Source organism: Siphateles boraxobius, unplaced genomic scaffold, assembly GCF_051911475.1.
Source record: "Siphateles boraxobius isolate OS27281-9 unplaced genomic scaffold, OSU_SipBor_1 130, whole genome shotgun sequence".
Lineage (NCBI taxonomy): Eukaryota > Metazoa > Chordata > Actinopteri > Cypriniformes > Leuciscidae > Siphateles > Siphateles boraxobius.
Window position 1 is genome coordinate 40,732,597 of NW_027508734.1, and position 14,385 is coordinate 40,746,981.

Genomic DNA, 14,385 nt, shown 5'->3' on the forward strand with positions numbered 1-14,385 from the left:
TCCTCGATCATCCTTTTAATTTGGACAAAATCCTTTTAATTTGTCACTCTCCCTTTTTCTTCTTTTAGTCTCCTATGACAAAACGTTTGCCGCCTTCCCTTATAGTTGTTGCTTCGGCCATGACAACAACATAAGACGGGTATCAAACGCTAGTTGGGCTCTCACGTCAGAATTTGAGGAAGTGGGGGAAGTGAGGTATGCCGTAAAAAGCAGTCGAATTTTGTAGTTCTTTTTGTGTTAGGGTTCCTACCCGAAACCCGAAGTTACATAGTGCCAGTAAAAGCGATACAGACACTGTCAGGCTACGGCAGACGTGTCATTCAACCTATTGTAAGTCGATGTACCATCTCAAGGGTCTTGGAAATATATTATGAAGGTTGAAAAACTACATAATGTCCCTTTAAATGAAACAATTAGATTTTTATGTTTTCTGAAGTGCAAAGTCATCAATCCACGTCCATTCCTGTTCCTTAAGGGCTGGGTTTCTTCCTTGCCTCAGAGCTAATAGAGAATAGAGGAACACTGGTTCACCCTGGTTCCCTCGACAAAACCCAAGAGGATTTTTCCATTGGCTTCTGGATTATTGCAGAAAATAAGCTCTGTGACTAACAAAAGTTTATGATTTTTAGACTTTTTGTTCATCATCATGATCTTCACAAATTAAGAAAGGAGAATTTAGAATTTTGAAGCCTAAATACAAATGGCAGCTGTAAAAAGCTAACCATAGGCTATAAACAAGACTGACAATTCTATCAATCTTTATTTACAAAACATTTTCCATGAAATATCGAGTGATAATAGTTTGCAAGAGCATGAGAGCAGACTATAGTGTGATGATGACTTTTCCTGTTCGGTGTGATAATATTTAATGTCCCCGACAACCTTTGTATTCCCATTTAGCTACTTGTGAGCAACCACCTTTTTCCAGACAAGTAAACACTACAACAACAACAAAAAATCATAAAGAGGGATGTATTTTATGATGTAGGATAAAACGTGAAAATATCTATCCAAAACGTATTAAAACCCTCATTGACTTCAGGAAGATGGGAGTGCTAAAATGCTAACTCATTTCCAAGTATTAACTCATACGTCATCCCTGCAGCACTCTATTAAACACACCTGTACCAGCTAATAAAGGTCTTCGGGATTACAAGCAACTTCTAAAGGGACAGTGACGCAACACTTTTCATTCCATTGACTTTCATTCATAGGTATGCGAATACATTTGTGTGCTCAAAGTTTAGCGCGACTGCAGCTTAAAGGGATAGTTCACCCAAAAATGAAAATTAGCCCATGATTTACTCACCCTTAAGTCATCCTAGGTGTATAAGACATTCTTGTCCTGGCTCTTCCAAGCTTTATAATGGCAGTGAATTGCTGTTTCTGTTTTGAAGTTCATAAAAGTGCCTCTATCCATCATAAACGATCTCCACACAGCTTCGGGGTTAATAAAGGCCTTCTGAGGCGAAGCGATGAGTTTGTGTGATTGGACACACCTGTGCTAGGGTGTTGTGGATGGCTACCGGGGTATTACTGCATGGTTGCAAAGGTGTACTGAATGGTTATTAGCACATTATTATGCAATTGCTAACGTGCTAGATTGTTTTGGGTGGTAGCTCAATGCAACCAAAAGGGAAGATTCAATAATTAACCAAGATTAATTTTGTGATTCCAAACGTTTAAAAAAATGTTAAAAACAGATATTGCGGGTTATTGATATGATTTAAGATTATCTTTATTTTATGTTGTTTTTGGCATTTTGATTTAGATTAGAGTTTGATTATTTTAATATATTAATAATTAATCAATTTATATAATTTTACATCATCCTGCACTACCCTCAGAACTTTGCTGTGGGCCCAGCTCCCTGGTTAAGAAACATTGCTCTATATTTCCCAAGTCACTCAAAATATGTGGGCTTTACATAGGCCGTTTGTCAATACCAAGTACGCAAACTTCGGACTTGCGTCCTTGTTAGTTCAGACTTGCCAAGTTCGACTAAGGAGAACGAACTCCCGAGGACGAGAGGACGCGAGTCCGGTTATTCTGCAAATGGAACAGTGCGTTCTTGAACGCGTCACTCAGCGCGCTCTGGCTACTCCGGTCATCTCTTTATGAATATTTTAAGCAACAATAAAACGAAATATGGTATAAAACACAACTCTGCCTCTTTTCATCAACAATTAACGAAATATGTAATAACACTACTCTGCCTGCAAATGTGGTTCAGGCAACACACATTGATAATCTTCACTGCATATTTATAACAACACGAAATATAAAACACAGCCCTGCTTCTTTTAGTTTTCATTTTAAAAATATGAAACATTATTGATAATTAAAACTGACATTTAACAAACAGAGACAGGGTTGTGTCATTTTATTTTATTATACATGTACATACAGTGAAGAGAATGCATTGTAAAATAATATATCTAAAAAAAGTTTTAATGATCAATCATATCCAGTATAAAAGTATACGTAGCCTAATAAGAAGCTATAATTTTCGACTTACTCATTTCTTACTTGCCCTTTCAGAAGCAATGCTAAATACTTCTATCAATAAATATTATGTACTCTATGTAGAGAGACCAGCTGCATTGACTTAAAATGCTGGATTGTGTCGCCACCATTTGGTCAGCAGTGAGTATTACCAGTGGTAATTACAAACAAGTCATTTTTTTATATCTTGACTTTTAAAATGTGCTCTACTAAAACACACAATAATGAAATACTACTGATTATTTATAACTTTTTTCTGCCATAAAAAGTGCATAGTTAAAGTAACAACTTGATGTAATTGTAGGGTTTTTTTTGTTTGTGTATTCCCTTATGTTCAAACATAATGCTACATTTTAATGTATTCATCTAGCAGACACTTTTATCCAAAGTGACTTACAAATGATGAATACAACATAGCAATTCATTTTAAGGAGGCATCTGTATTTGTGACTGTTACATCCATTTTTGTATCCATCTAGGGGCGACCTGGGGAACTTGGACAAGTGGGCATCAGTGGTCCTGAGGGTTTCATTGGGAGCCCGGGGCCAGTTGGGCCCAAAGGAGAAAAGGGCCATGTAGGACGCAAAGGGCCCTCTGGACTAAATGGAGATAAGGTCAGATTATTTTGGCATATGTAGTGGAATTTTCATTTACAACAGATATCTGTTTCTGCTTTGCTAAAACACTTACTGGATATTAATTATCAATGTGTAGTGCACATGTTGGTACAGAATAGAGATTTTCTAACTTTACTCTGATTGGCCATTGTGTTCAAGAAATCAAAAGATGTTTTTGATTGGCTACGTTGCTCAACGCTGCAAAAACACGTTGTAAATAGAATCCTTTGACGCTCACCAGAGCGCAAACACAAATACGCACTGGATCGCTTGCCAAATGTTTCGCCAATATGTCATTATTACAGATAAAACTGATCCTAGACCAGTAGTTACGGGCAGCTTTTCCCTCTAAAAGCAATCAGAAGCTGCAGCAGACAGGGGAAGGCAAGCTTACTCACCTAAAACTTTGTTGCTTTTGTGCAATAGATGAATAACAATTTATTTGTTTTTAGATATTTTATCTTTAGATATTTCTATTTTGAAATGTCCTGCAAATCATTGTATTCTCCCATAACCCGCACTCACCCATCAAATCTTTTCCCACGCTGCAATCGGGTGCTGAGGGAGTGCAGGTCTCAAAATGCCACTTTGGTGTCTTTTATTGATTTTTTGACAGGGCCCAATGGGTGTTCCTGGGTTTTCTGGAAATGATGGTGTTCCTGTGAGTATACAGTTCTTGTCTACCATAATTTCACCTTTCTCTGAAAATGGTTGACTAAGCTGTTTTTACCATGCTGTACAGGGACACCCTGGTCAAGTGGGGCCCCAGGGACCCCCCGGTCTCGATGGCTGTAATGGCACAAGAGGTGACCCAGGTGACAGAGCCCGTGATGGATTTCCTGGTAATCCTGGAGTTCCTGTAAGTTTAAGGGCTTTATGTGCATTTCAAGAAGTTTAGGGTTAGGGATTTAGCATCAAATACATACCAATTTAAATAAAAGTAGCAGTTTCACTTACTAAATGAAGAAATCATCTTATCAAGTGCTAACGGCAGTGTCTATAAACAATTTTTGACTCAAGTTGCATGCTCTGTTGCCTATTAGTGTAATACTTGCTTTTTATTCTATTTAATAGCTGTGAAAATGATGTCATTACTGATTGTTTGTTTATAACAATATATCTGTATTTTTAATAATATAAAAATATAGATCTATAGTTTTCATATTCACATGTGTTTTTTATTTTTATTTACTTGATTATAGGGATACAGTGGTCCAAAGGGTCAAAAAGGAGAACCGTATTATATATTTATTCCAAAACCAGTAAGTTACAATCATTCTTTATGAAACCCAAGCAAATCACACATGCCGACATTTTATATGTACACACTCACATACACATCCACATGTGGCATGTACTGACAACCCTGTTAATAATATGTGTTGTGAGTTAGCTGTAAATCTGGGTGTGGAATTCAGACCTCTCTGGGAAAATCCCTCTGTCATTTTCAACACCTCATGCATCTTTTATATTACCTGAGGGTTTTAAATCTTCTCAGGTGTGTGCAGCGCATGTAAGGTTAACACCTTTTTCTGCTGTTTTAATGAAAAGAGGGGCTGATATGGGCATTGATCACGGACATTTGAGAGCTGTATTAAAAAGAGCTGTAGTTGTCCGGTGAATATAAAACATTATTTACTCACCAACATGTTTAAAGGTACACTATGTAACTTTTGGCCCTCTAGTGTGATTAAACTGCATGCATTTTGTGGAAGAATATTGTTTTGGTTGTGCTTCAGCTCTGTGTGAGCCTTTGTGAATATATGACCCTTTACATTAGATAATTTATTTACAATGACCTTTTGTAAGAGAGCTGCATATGGCATATTATCTGTTCAATAAAATACAACCCCATTTCCAGAATAGTTGGGACATTTTGTAAAATCCAATAAAATCAAGAATCTGTGATTTGTTAATTCTCTTGAACCTTTATTTAACTGACAAATGTACTAAGAAAATATTTCTAATGTTTTCACTGACCAACTTAATTTTATTTTGTAAATATAAACACGTTTTGATTTTGATGGCTGCAACACACTTCACAAAAGTTTGGACAGAGACATGTTTACCACTGTTTCACATCATCTTTTCTTTTAATTAAACTTTTGAATCATTTAGGAATTGAGGATACTAATTGTTGCAGTTTTGCTAGTGGAATATTTGCTCAATCTTGTCTGATACAAGACAGCCGCTCAACAGTCTGTGGTCATCATTGCCTGATTCTCCTTTTCATGCTGGGTCATACATTTTCAATAAGAGACAGATCTGGACTGCAGGCAGGCCCCCCCTTCTATGGTTTTGTGTCTAGAAACCACTCAGTTTATCATGTGCAGAATGAGGCCTGGCATTGTCTTGCTTCCCAGGAAAGATGTCATCTTGATGTCATTAAATGTCTCTGTACAATCCTAATATAATATGCCTCCATGTCAGTGGTACCTTCACACAAATGCAAGTCACCCATGCCGCTTGCACTGATGCACCCCCATACCAGGACAGATGTTTGCTTTTGTACCTGTCACTGATGAAAATCTGGATGGTCCCTTTCGTCTTTGAGACTGAGAACCCGATATCTGTATTTCCCCAAAACAAGGTGAAACAGTGACTCATGTGGCACACATTTGAACTGTCTTCTAGACCAGTGGTTCCCAACCTTTTTTTGTCTGAGACCCCCTTTTTCCAAGAAACTTTTAGGGCCCCCCTTCACATTTAATGATATTTTCGCTCTTGTAAGCTTGCAGCAAGGATGACAAAATGTTTTGTTTCTAAACAAACAGTATGTTAATTACTATAACCAGACATATATTTATGCACAAATAATAGCGTATAATATTGAAAATACTATAACAAAAACATCAGTAGGGCCATTTGTAATTTAAAAACGTAAGCCTAGGAGTAGCCTATTAATTGGCCCTATTCAAAATGCAATAACAAAAATATCAGTATTCGCACTGTGTAGGGAAAATTAATTAATATAGGCTATAACAAAATGACTGGTGTCTGGGACCTCGTTGAAAACCCATTTTTTGGTCAGCCAGGGGATCGTGAATAAAATTAGCCAATGTAATATGATCGTTTGGCGCTCTAGCGATTAATAAACATGCGTTTTTTAACAGAATAATGCGTCTTGCGGGAGAACATTGTAGCCAGAGCAACTTCTCTCTGTTTATGTCACGCAAGCACTGGGCTACACCGCAGTGGTACGACCCGAACCAGTGTAAAATAGTCCCAATATAAACACTTATTATAGGTGTACCATAGTTACTAAGGATAAGACAAAAACACGGTTTGGAAAATGGATTCATGATGTACTTGCTCATTATACAAATTTAGTAAATTTTTAATACAAAAAAAGTTACGGACTGCTGCTTTAATGCTCACTGTTCAACACTTTTCAAAACATGACGTGACCCGTCAAAGAGCTCGCTGAGGCCCCCTTGTGGGCCGCGACTATCTAGACCGTCTGAGATGAGCTCGGGCCAGAGAACTCGCCGGCATCTCCACATAGAACTGATGTATAGCTTTCTCCTTGCGTAACAGAGATTTAAGTGGCATTTCTTGATGCAGCGTCAGACTGTTAAGTGAAAATTATTTTCTAAAGTACTTCTGAGTACATGTGGTTGTATTTAACAGAGTAGCATAGCATGATGGTTTCTCACATTCAACGGAGGTCTCCTGCTTTGCCCAACACAGACTGACCCATCTTTGCTTGCAAAGACTGAAAAGCTCCTTTTTCACCCAAGCATGATACCCTCACCTATAACCAATTAACCTACTCATTGTGGACTGTTTCAAAAGAGTTGGATAATCTAACCTTTATATTCATTTCACTTTTATTTTGCCTCTGTCCCAACTTTTTTCTGGTGTGTTGCAGCCATCAATATCAAAATTTGTTTATATTTTTATAAGTATGTTGGTCAGTGAAAACAGTGAAAAACTTTTCTTTGTACTTTTGTCAGTTATAAGGGGGTTCAAGAGAATTAAGAAAATCACAGATCGTGAGTTTTATTGCATTTTACAAAATGTCCCAACTTTTCTGGAAATGGGGTTGTACCTGATTCACCTGTTGAGTAATAAAAGCACCATCTCTGTTGCTTTTACATCATTTCAAATATTCTCATCATCTCTAAAGAACCAAGCCAATGTTAATTCTCGTTATATTAGGAGCTCTGTCGTGCACTTTTTTTTCTATTTACGGATATGTCGAGACATGCACTGGCAAGTAATAAATGTACGCAATTTCCTGTGAAAACCACCCTGTCAAGTTTAAAATATAAACACTTATAATAAGCAGAGTGAATCAGGTTTATGCATTGACTAGTTGTGCTAATTTTGAAATATTTCAAAACTTCAAAATAACAAAAAAACAAACAAACATAAAACCATCATTAAAGAGACCCTTTTAACTCATGTGTAAAGAGACTATTAATGTTCAGAAAATATTATCGATCTCTCTGTACTGACACTATCCTCATCCAATAAATTGGATAAGAAAACAAAAACTTTTAAAGTCGTTTTAAAATGTATGAACTTTGCAACATTGACCGTTATTGAACTAACCTGAATCAACATTCAATCTGAATTGACCTGAATAATGACACCATCACCCTAAGTAGAGCTGCCTTATTTCTGAAACTATAAGCAGATTTATAGCTGAGATTATATTCATTTTAAAATGTAATTGTTTACTGAAAATGTTGACATCCGTTGTAGCTCTTTATAACATGTTTATGAGAAAAGAAGCTGTGTCCAATTCATGAGCGATTGAATATTTTCAATGAATCAGTGGATCCAGTCCACAAAGCTGTTTGAGTGATTCATTAATGATTTATACCAATCCACATCTCAAGTTCAACTGAATCATTGATCTAGTTGTAGTAGATAATGGCATACTAGAGGTGAAGATTATCTGTAAATAGACTAATGACTGTTTGTCACAAAGATATCACATGGCTTCAGAAAACTTTGAATACAGCTGATTATGACTAAATACCAAATGTTGCCTTTTTTTTAAATACACATTTTTGTAAAATCCTTAGCCATTTTTCACCGACGGCCCTCCAGGTCCAGCGGGATTTACAGGTCCAATGGGGCCCCAAGGTCCAGATGGATATCCTGTATGTATTACATCTATCTATCCATCCATCCATCCATCCATCTATCTATCTTTCTATCACATATTTTTATTCATGCACTATCTGCCTACCTACTGTATAAAGACTGTAATTTCACCGTTGCCTCCCTCCACAGGGTCTACCTGGTCCACCTGGTCCTCCTGGACCTGCAGTAAGTTCAGATGTCTAAGGGACAATTTTGAAATTGCATGTTTTGTCACATCATCCTATCATCTTTAACACTTTATCCTCCTTTCAGACAGGGAGCAGTGTGCAAACATTTATGTACTTTTGAGCACTTGCCTTGGAATTAAAGGTGCTCCAAGCGATGTCACGCGTTTTTTAGGCCAAGCAAACATCTCCTCACTATCTGCTAGCTGCCTGTCCCCTGAACACACTGTAAAAAACGCGGTCTCTGTAGACACCACAGGTTCCAAAAACGGCAACAAAAACAAACTGGGCTAAGCCGCACCACAAAACATAACAAACTGTTCCAGCCAATAACCGACAATAAGGATTTGGGGGTGGGGTTTGGGGGGTTAGTGCGCGGATGAGGAGTCTAGCTAGCCTCCGTTTTCTTTGACAATACTTCGAACGTCAACAAGAAGTGACGTCATCCAACATCGCTTAGAGCACCCAGGGTTCTCAAGTTTCACGCATTGGCCGTGAGACACGCAATTCAACCAGTTTACACGCTCACATGCCACACCGTGTATTTCTCACGCTGAAAAGGCAATGCCAACCAAGTTGTCCTGCAAGCTTTATATATAACGTTGTATACGAGGCGCAGGCACACAAATTGAAGTTTCCTGCCGCACGCATCTTGGCCAGATTGCGTTCGTTAGTAGGCAACATAGATGTGCGAACACACGGGAAGTTGACGGAACATTCCCGGCCACCGTACGTTCGTTACTAGGTAACCAACAACATCGCGCGAACACACATCGTGATGGAGAAGGTAAGATAAGGAAGAAAGCTCGTCTAACATTTTTAGGCTTGAACATTTAATATATAGCCCATCGTATACATTATTATTGATGCAGTCAAAACAACTTTGCAACCAGGCCAGAAGCTTTGGCTCAGTTTGGCTAGCTTACGGTATCTGAAACTAAGGGAAATGTTTGTGGATATGGGAAGGAATGAAGATGTATTTCTTAATTTTATTTTAAATGATATATTATACTGTATTAATAGGCTTTCTAGTTCCATTAAGCCCCCTACCCCTGTTATCAAGGCATCAAAATGTGCAACAAACACTTACAACACAAAACACATTTCATAAGCTGGAGTGTGTACTTTTGTGTACACACACACACAAACACACACACACCTTAATACTCTAATATGTCCATTTGTTCACAATGTCCCACCACACAATAAATCATTATACCATTTCGACTAGACACATTCAAAATGCAAAAAGAATTGTTTTTCCAAACTGTTTGGAGCAATTTGTTATGTTTTTGTAATTTTTGTATATTTGTAATTTTGAAATATAACATTAAAGTGTATATTAATTTTATGTGATGAATTTCTCTGTCATTTATCAGATTTACCAATTGTTATAATTTCAATTTGTGCTGGTTAATTATGTACAATGGGTAATATTGGGGGGCGGGGATGGGTAGGGGCGGGGCTCCATTAGGGCTCCTCCCCTAACCGCATGCGATCTCACTCCAAGCTTTTGATCAAACTTGAGAACCCTGGCACCTTTAAAGTAAACAATGCAATCATTACATAGTTTTATAGTTGTCTGATTTAATTTGTAAGTATCAACACATTTTATTTAGTGAAAGTGACCCCTGACTCCAGAATGGCTAAAATAACCGTACATAAAAGTTTGCTGAATGTCTCTGCTTATTCTACAGGGAAGTCGAGGTCAAGGATACAAAGGGGAGCCAGGAGAAAAGGTATGGGTTTAGCAGGTTTCCACACACAATTGCTTTTAGTTTTCCCCATTAGCATCATTAGGTTCAGGTGTTGTGCTAATTTCATGAAATACTGTCAACATATTTTTTCCATAAACACTTAAGATGCATTTTAGATTTAGATCTATCTAGCTGAGTCCTGTGTGTTTGTTTGAATGTTTTAATGAAAGCCTTTATGCTGATATGATTGCATGTGTTTGTTGGTGGTTAATTGGCCTAACAACACCATAAACAAACACTTCTCTGAGTGTCTCTGACATTAAAGACCCCCCAAAAAATTCTTTATGACCACAGTTTTCTGTCTTGTGATGACATATTACCTGTTGAAACCAATCATATCGTTTGGCTCACGGCCTTGTTATTCAAATGGTAATTTGGGTTTAATTATTTCACAGTCAATTTACCATATTGTTGTACTTGCTGGCTGGTTGCACAAGAAAGTCTGTGTAGTGCAAGATAATTAATCAATATCTTTGCTCTCTTTCTTGGAAAAGAAAGACTGTAAATCTAAATGCTTATATTTGCTAAATGTGAAAATTCGTCAACAATTAGTACGCTAGCATATACAGTCGTGCTCAAAAGTTTACATAGTCCTTGCAGAATCGGTAAAATGTCATCATACAAAATGCATGTTATTTTTTAATTTAGTTCTGTCCTGAATATGATATTTTACATAAAAGATGTTTACATATAGTCCACAACACAAAAGAAATAGCTGCATTTGTAAAAATGACCCCTTTCTTTAGAAAAATCCTTCAGGTCCTGCAAATTCTTCAGTTTTCCAGCATCTTTTGAATACTTGAACCCTTTCCAGCAGTGACTGTATGATTTTGAGATCCATCTTTTCACACTGAGGAAAATTAGGCAAGGCAAGTTTATTTATATAGCACATTTCATACACAGTGGTAATTCAAAGTGCTTTACATAGAAGAAATTAAAATAATCAAAAGAAATCAGAATAATTAAAACAGTTTAGAATAAAAAATAAAATACAGTACAAACTGTCGAACGAACAGTGGCACAGTGCTCATTCAGTAAATGCACAGCTAAACAGATGTGTTTTGAGTTTGGATTTGAATGTGACTACTGTAGGAGCACATCTGATCTCCTCTGGAAGCTGGTTCCAGCTGCGGCTGGCATAGTAGCTAAAGGCTGACTGGCCATGCTTAGAGTGAACCCTTGGTATTTCAAGCTGATGTGATCCTAATGATCTGAGTGACTGTTGGGTTTATATTCAGTGAGCATATCTGCAATGTATTGAGGTCCTAGGTCATTTAGTGATTTTTATACCAGTGATAATACTTTAAAATCAATCCTGTAACTGGCAGCAAGTGTAAAGACCTGAGGACTGGTGTGATGTGTTCATATTTTCTGGTTCTGCTCAGAATCCTGGCAGCAGCGTTCTGTATGAGCTGCAACTGTCTTATGGTCTTTTTGGGAAGGCCAGTGAGGAGTCCATTACAATAATCCACCCTGCTGGTGATGAAAGCATGGACAAGTTTCTCTAAGTCTGGAAACAAAGCATCTAATTCTTGCAATATTATTCAGGTGATAGTATGCTGATTTAGTTATTGCTTTGACATGACTACTGAAACTAAGGTCTGACTCTAAAGACACACCAAGATTCCTGACTTGATTTTTAGTTGTTTGATCCCTAGACTGAAGGTATGCATTCACCTTGAGAACTTCATCTTTGCAATGACAAATGCAAATGCAATGACTTCAGTTTTGTTTTTGTTTAACTGAAGAAAGTTTTGGCACATCCAACTGTTTACTTCATCAATGCATTGGCACAGGGAGTCAATGGGGCTGTAGTTGTTAGGCGATAGGGCTAAGTAGAGCTGTGTGTTGTCTGCATAGCTATAATGAGCGATTTGGTTCTTTCTCGTTATTTGGCTCATTGGGAGCATGTACAGGTTGAATAGGATGGGTGCAAGAATTGAGCCTTGAGGGACTCTGCATGTCATGGATGTCCATTCAGACTTATACTCACATAATAACCCCTCCCTCCTAAGTATGACCTGAACCATTTTAGGACTATCCCAGAAAGCCCGCCCCAGTTTTCCAGCCTGTCAAGAAGTATGTTGTGATCGACAGTGTCAAATGCAGCACTGAGGTCGAGTAGTACAAGTACTGATAATTTGCCTCTATCAGTATTTAAGCGAATATAGTTTATTTATGAGCGCTGTCTCTGTGCTGTGATGCGATCGGAAACCAGATTGAAAATTGTCAAAGTATCCATTCGAGCTTAAGAATTTGTTCAGCTGATTGAAGACCACTTTTTCAATGATCTTGCCTATGAAAGGAAGATTTGAGATCGGTCTATAGTTGTTTAATATGATCTTATCCAGATTGCTCTTTTTCAGGAAGGGCTTTAGAATTGCAGTTTTCAGGGAGTTTGGAAAACTCCCAGAGAGAAGTGAGGCATTTACCACTTCTAGGAAATCTGCTTCTAAACAAGAGAGCAGGTTGCGTGAAGCGAGCAGGTTGATGTTTTAAGGTCCTGTACGGTATCTTCCAAAATTTTGCCATCAATTTCTTCGAAATCAGACATAGTAACTACTTTCTGAGGATGTGGTCTGATCTGTCTGACCCCAGCGCAACTCAAGGATGTGCTGATCACCTTTCTGATATTATTGATTTTCTCAGAGAAGAAGGAAGCAAACTCATTGCACTTGCTGTCTGAGAGCATTTCACTGGGAATGTGGCTTGGGGGGTTTGTCAGTCTCTCTACGGTAGCATAAAGAGTGTGTGTGTTGTTTAAGTTGCTGTTTATAATATTTGAGAAGAAAGTCTGTCTAGCTTTGCCTAGTTCCATATTGAAAGCATGAATGCTGTCTTTGTAGATGTTATAATGGACTACAAGTTTTGTCTTCCGCCATGTGTGCTCTGCTTTTCTGCATGATCTTTTCATATTTTGCACTGCTGTTGAGTTTCTCCAAGGTGCTTTTTGTCTGCCACTCTTCTTCCTGACTTTCACAGAAGCAATATCATCAATTACACTTTTAACTTTTGAGTTAAAAGAATCAAGGAGAAAATCAACAGAATCAGCAGATATGCTTGGTGTTAAAGATATAGCCTTCATAAATAGTGCACTAGTGTTCTCATTTAAACATCTCTTCTTGACAGACACAGATCTAGCTTCAATGGCAGGAGAGATCAATATATCAAAGAAAATACAGAAATGATCAGACAGTGCTACATCCTTAATAACAATCGATGAAATGTTTAGAGCCTTACTGATAAGTAAGATGCTTTCTAGAGTGTGTCCGAGATTGTGTGTGGGTCCATGTACATGCTGAGTCAGATCAAATGTTTTTAAAACAGTTTTTATTTATTTTGCCATATTGGTTTCTGCATTATCCATGTGAATGTTTAAATCTCCAGCAATGGCAAAACAGTCAAACTCTGACGAAATTGTTGATAACAGTTCTGTAAAGTCCTCAGCAAAGGCTGGAGAGTATTTTGGAGGCCTGTAAACAATGATAATTAAAATTCATGGAGCACTTTTAACACAATACCCAGATATTCAAAAGACAGGTAATTGCCAAATGATATTTGCTTACATTGATAGACATCTTTAAAAAGAGCATCTAAACCCCCACCTCTCCTAACAGCTCTGCAGACACTCATAAATGTAAAATTAGGAGGGGATGTTTCATTGAGGACTGTTGCACTGCAGCTGTCTTCTAGCCAAGTTTCATTTAGCTACATAAAATCCAGGTTGTATGTGGTTATTAAGTCGTTGACTAGAAGTGATGTATTTTTAAGTGAGCGGATGTTTAAAAGTGCTAACTTATCCGTCTTACTTTTTGTCCCCACAGCAATCTTAGTTTGGCGTGTTCTGACACCAGATTAGATGGGTTTGCTGTACGTCTTTTGAAGGCCTTAGACTTTCTATCATGTAATCGAACAGCAATAGAGAAAGATACAGGCACACTGGGTTCCCACTTGTTCTGTAAACATTTGAGAAAGTTACTGTTATCATAACGGGGACCCAACACATATCACTGAGAGCTGGTATCAGTTGTATGTGGAGGGTGTGGGCCCTGGCGTTGTGGCAGAGGCCGAAGAGCTCTGCCACACAAAGCTCTGCCTCCAGCTCTCACAGGAGGAGGGGGAGGGCGAGCTGGGCCCGCAGGCTTTGGTGGTTGCGGGGCCTGACGTTTTTTGGTTGATATCTGGGCGCTTGCAAAAGGGTGGGATAGTTTGGTTCCAGCATAC

General features: G+C 38.0%; 1 protein-coding gene across 6 annotated transcripts in view; it reads left to right on the forward strand.

Annotated features, from left to right (window-relative positions):
* Positions 1 to 14,385, forward strand: part of col4a6 (collagen, type IV, alpha 6) — a 157,469-nt gene that overhangs the window by 88,850 nt on the left and 54,234 nt on the right. For all 6 annotated transcript variants that reach the window (XM_077229510.1, XM_077229512.1, XM_077229511.1 and 3 more), the window contains 7 exons: positions 2,985 to 3,119; positions 3,739 to 3,783; positions 3,865 to 3,981; positions 4,325 to 4,384; positions 8,159 to 8,236; positions 8,370 to 8,405; positions 10,102 to 10,143. In XM_077229510.1, the coding sequence (XP_077085625.1) occupies positions 2,985 to 3,119; positions 3,739 to 3,783; positions 3,865 to 3,981; positions 4,325 to 4,384; positions 8,159 to 8,236; positions 8,370 to 8,405; positions 10,102 to 10,143 (513 nt within the window). The remainder of the gene's footprint in view (positions 1 to 2,984; positions 3,120 to 3,738; positions 3,784 to 3,864; positions 3,982 to 4,324; positions 4,385 to 8,158; positions 8,237 to 8,369; positions 8,406 to 10,101; positions 10,144 to 14,385) is intronic.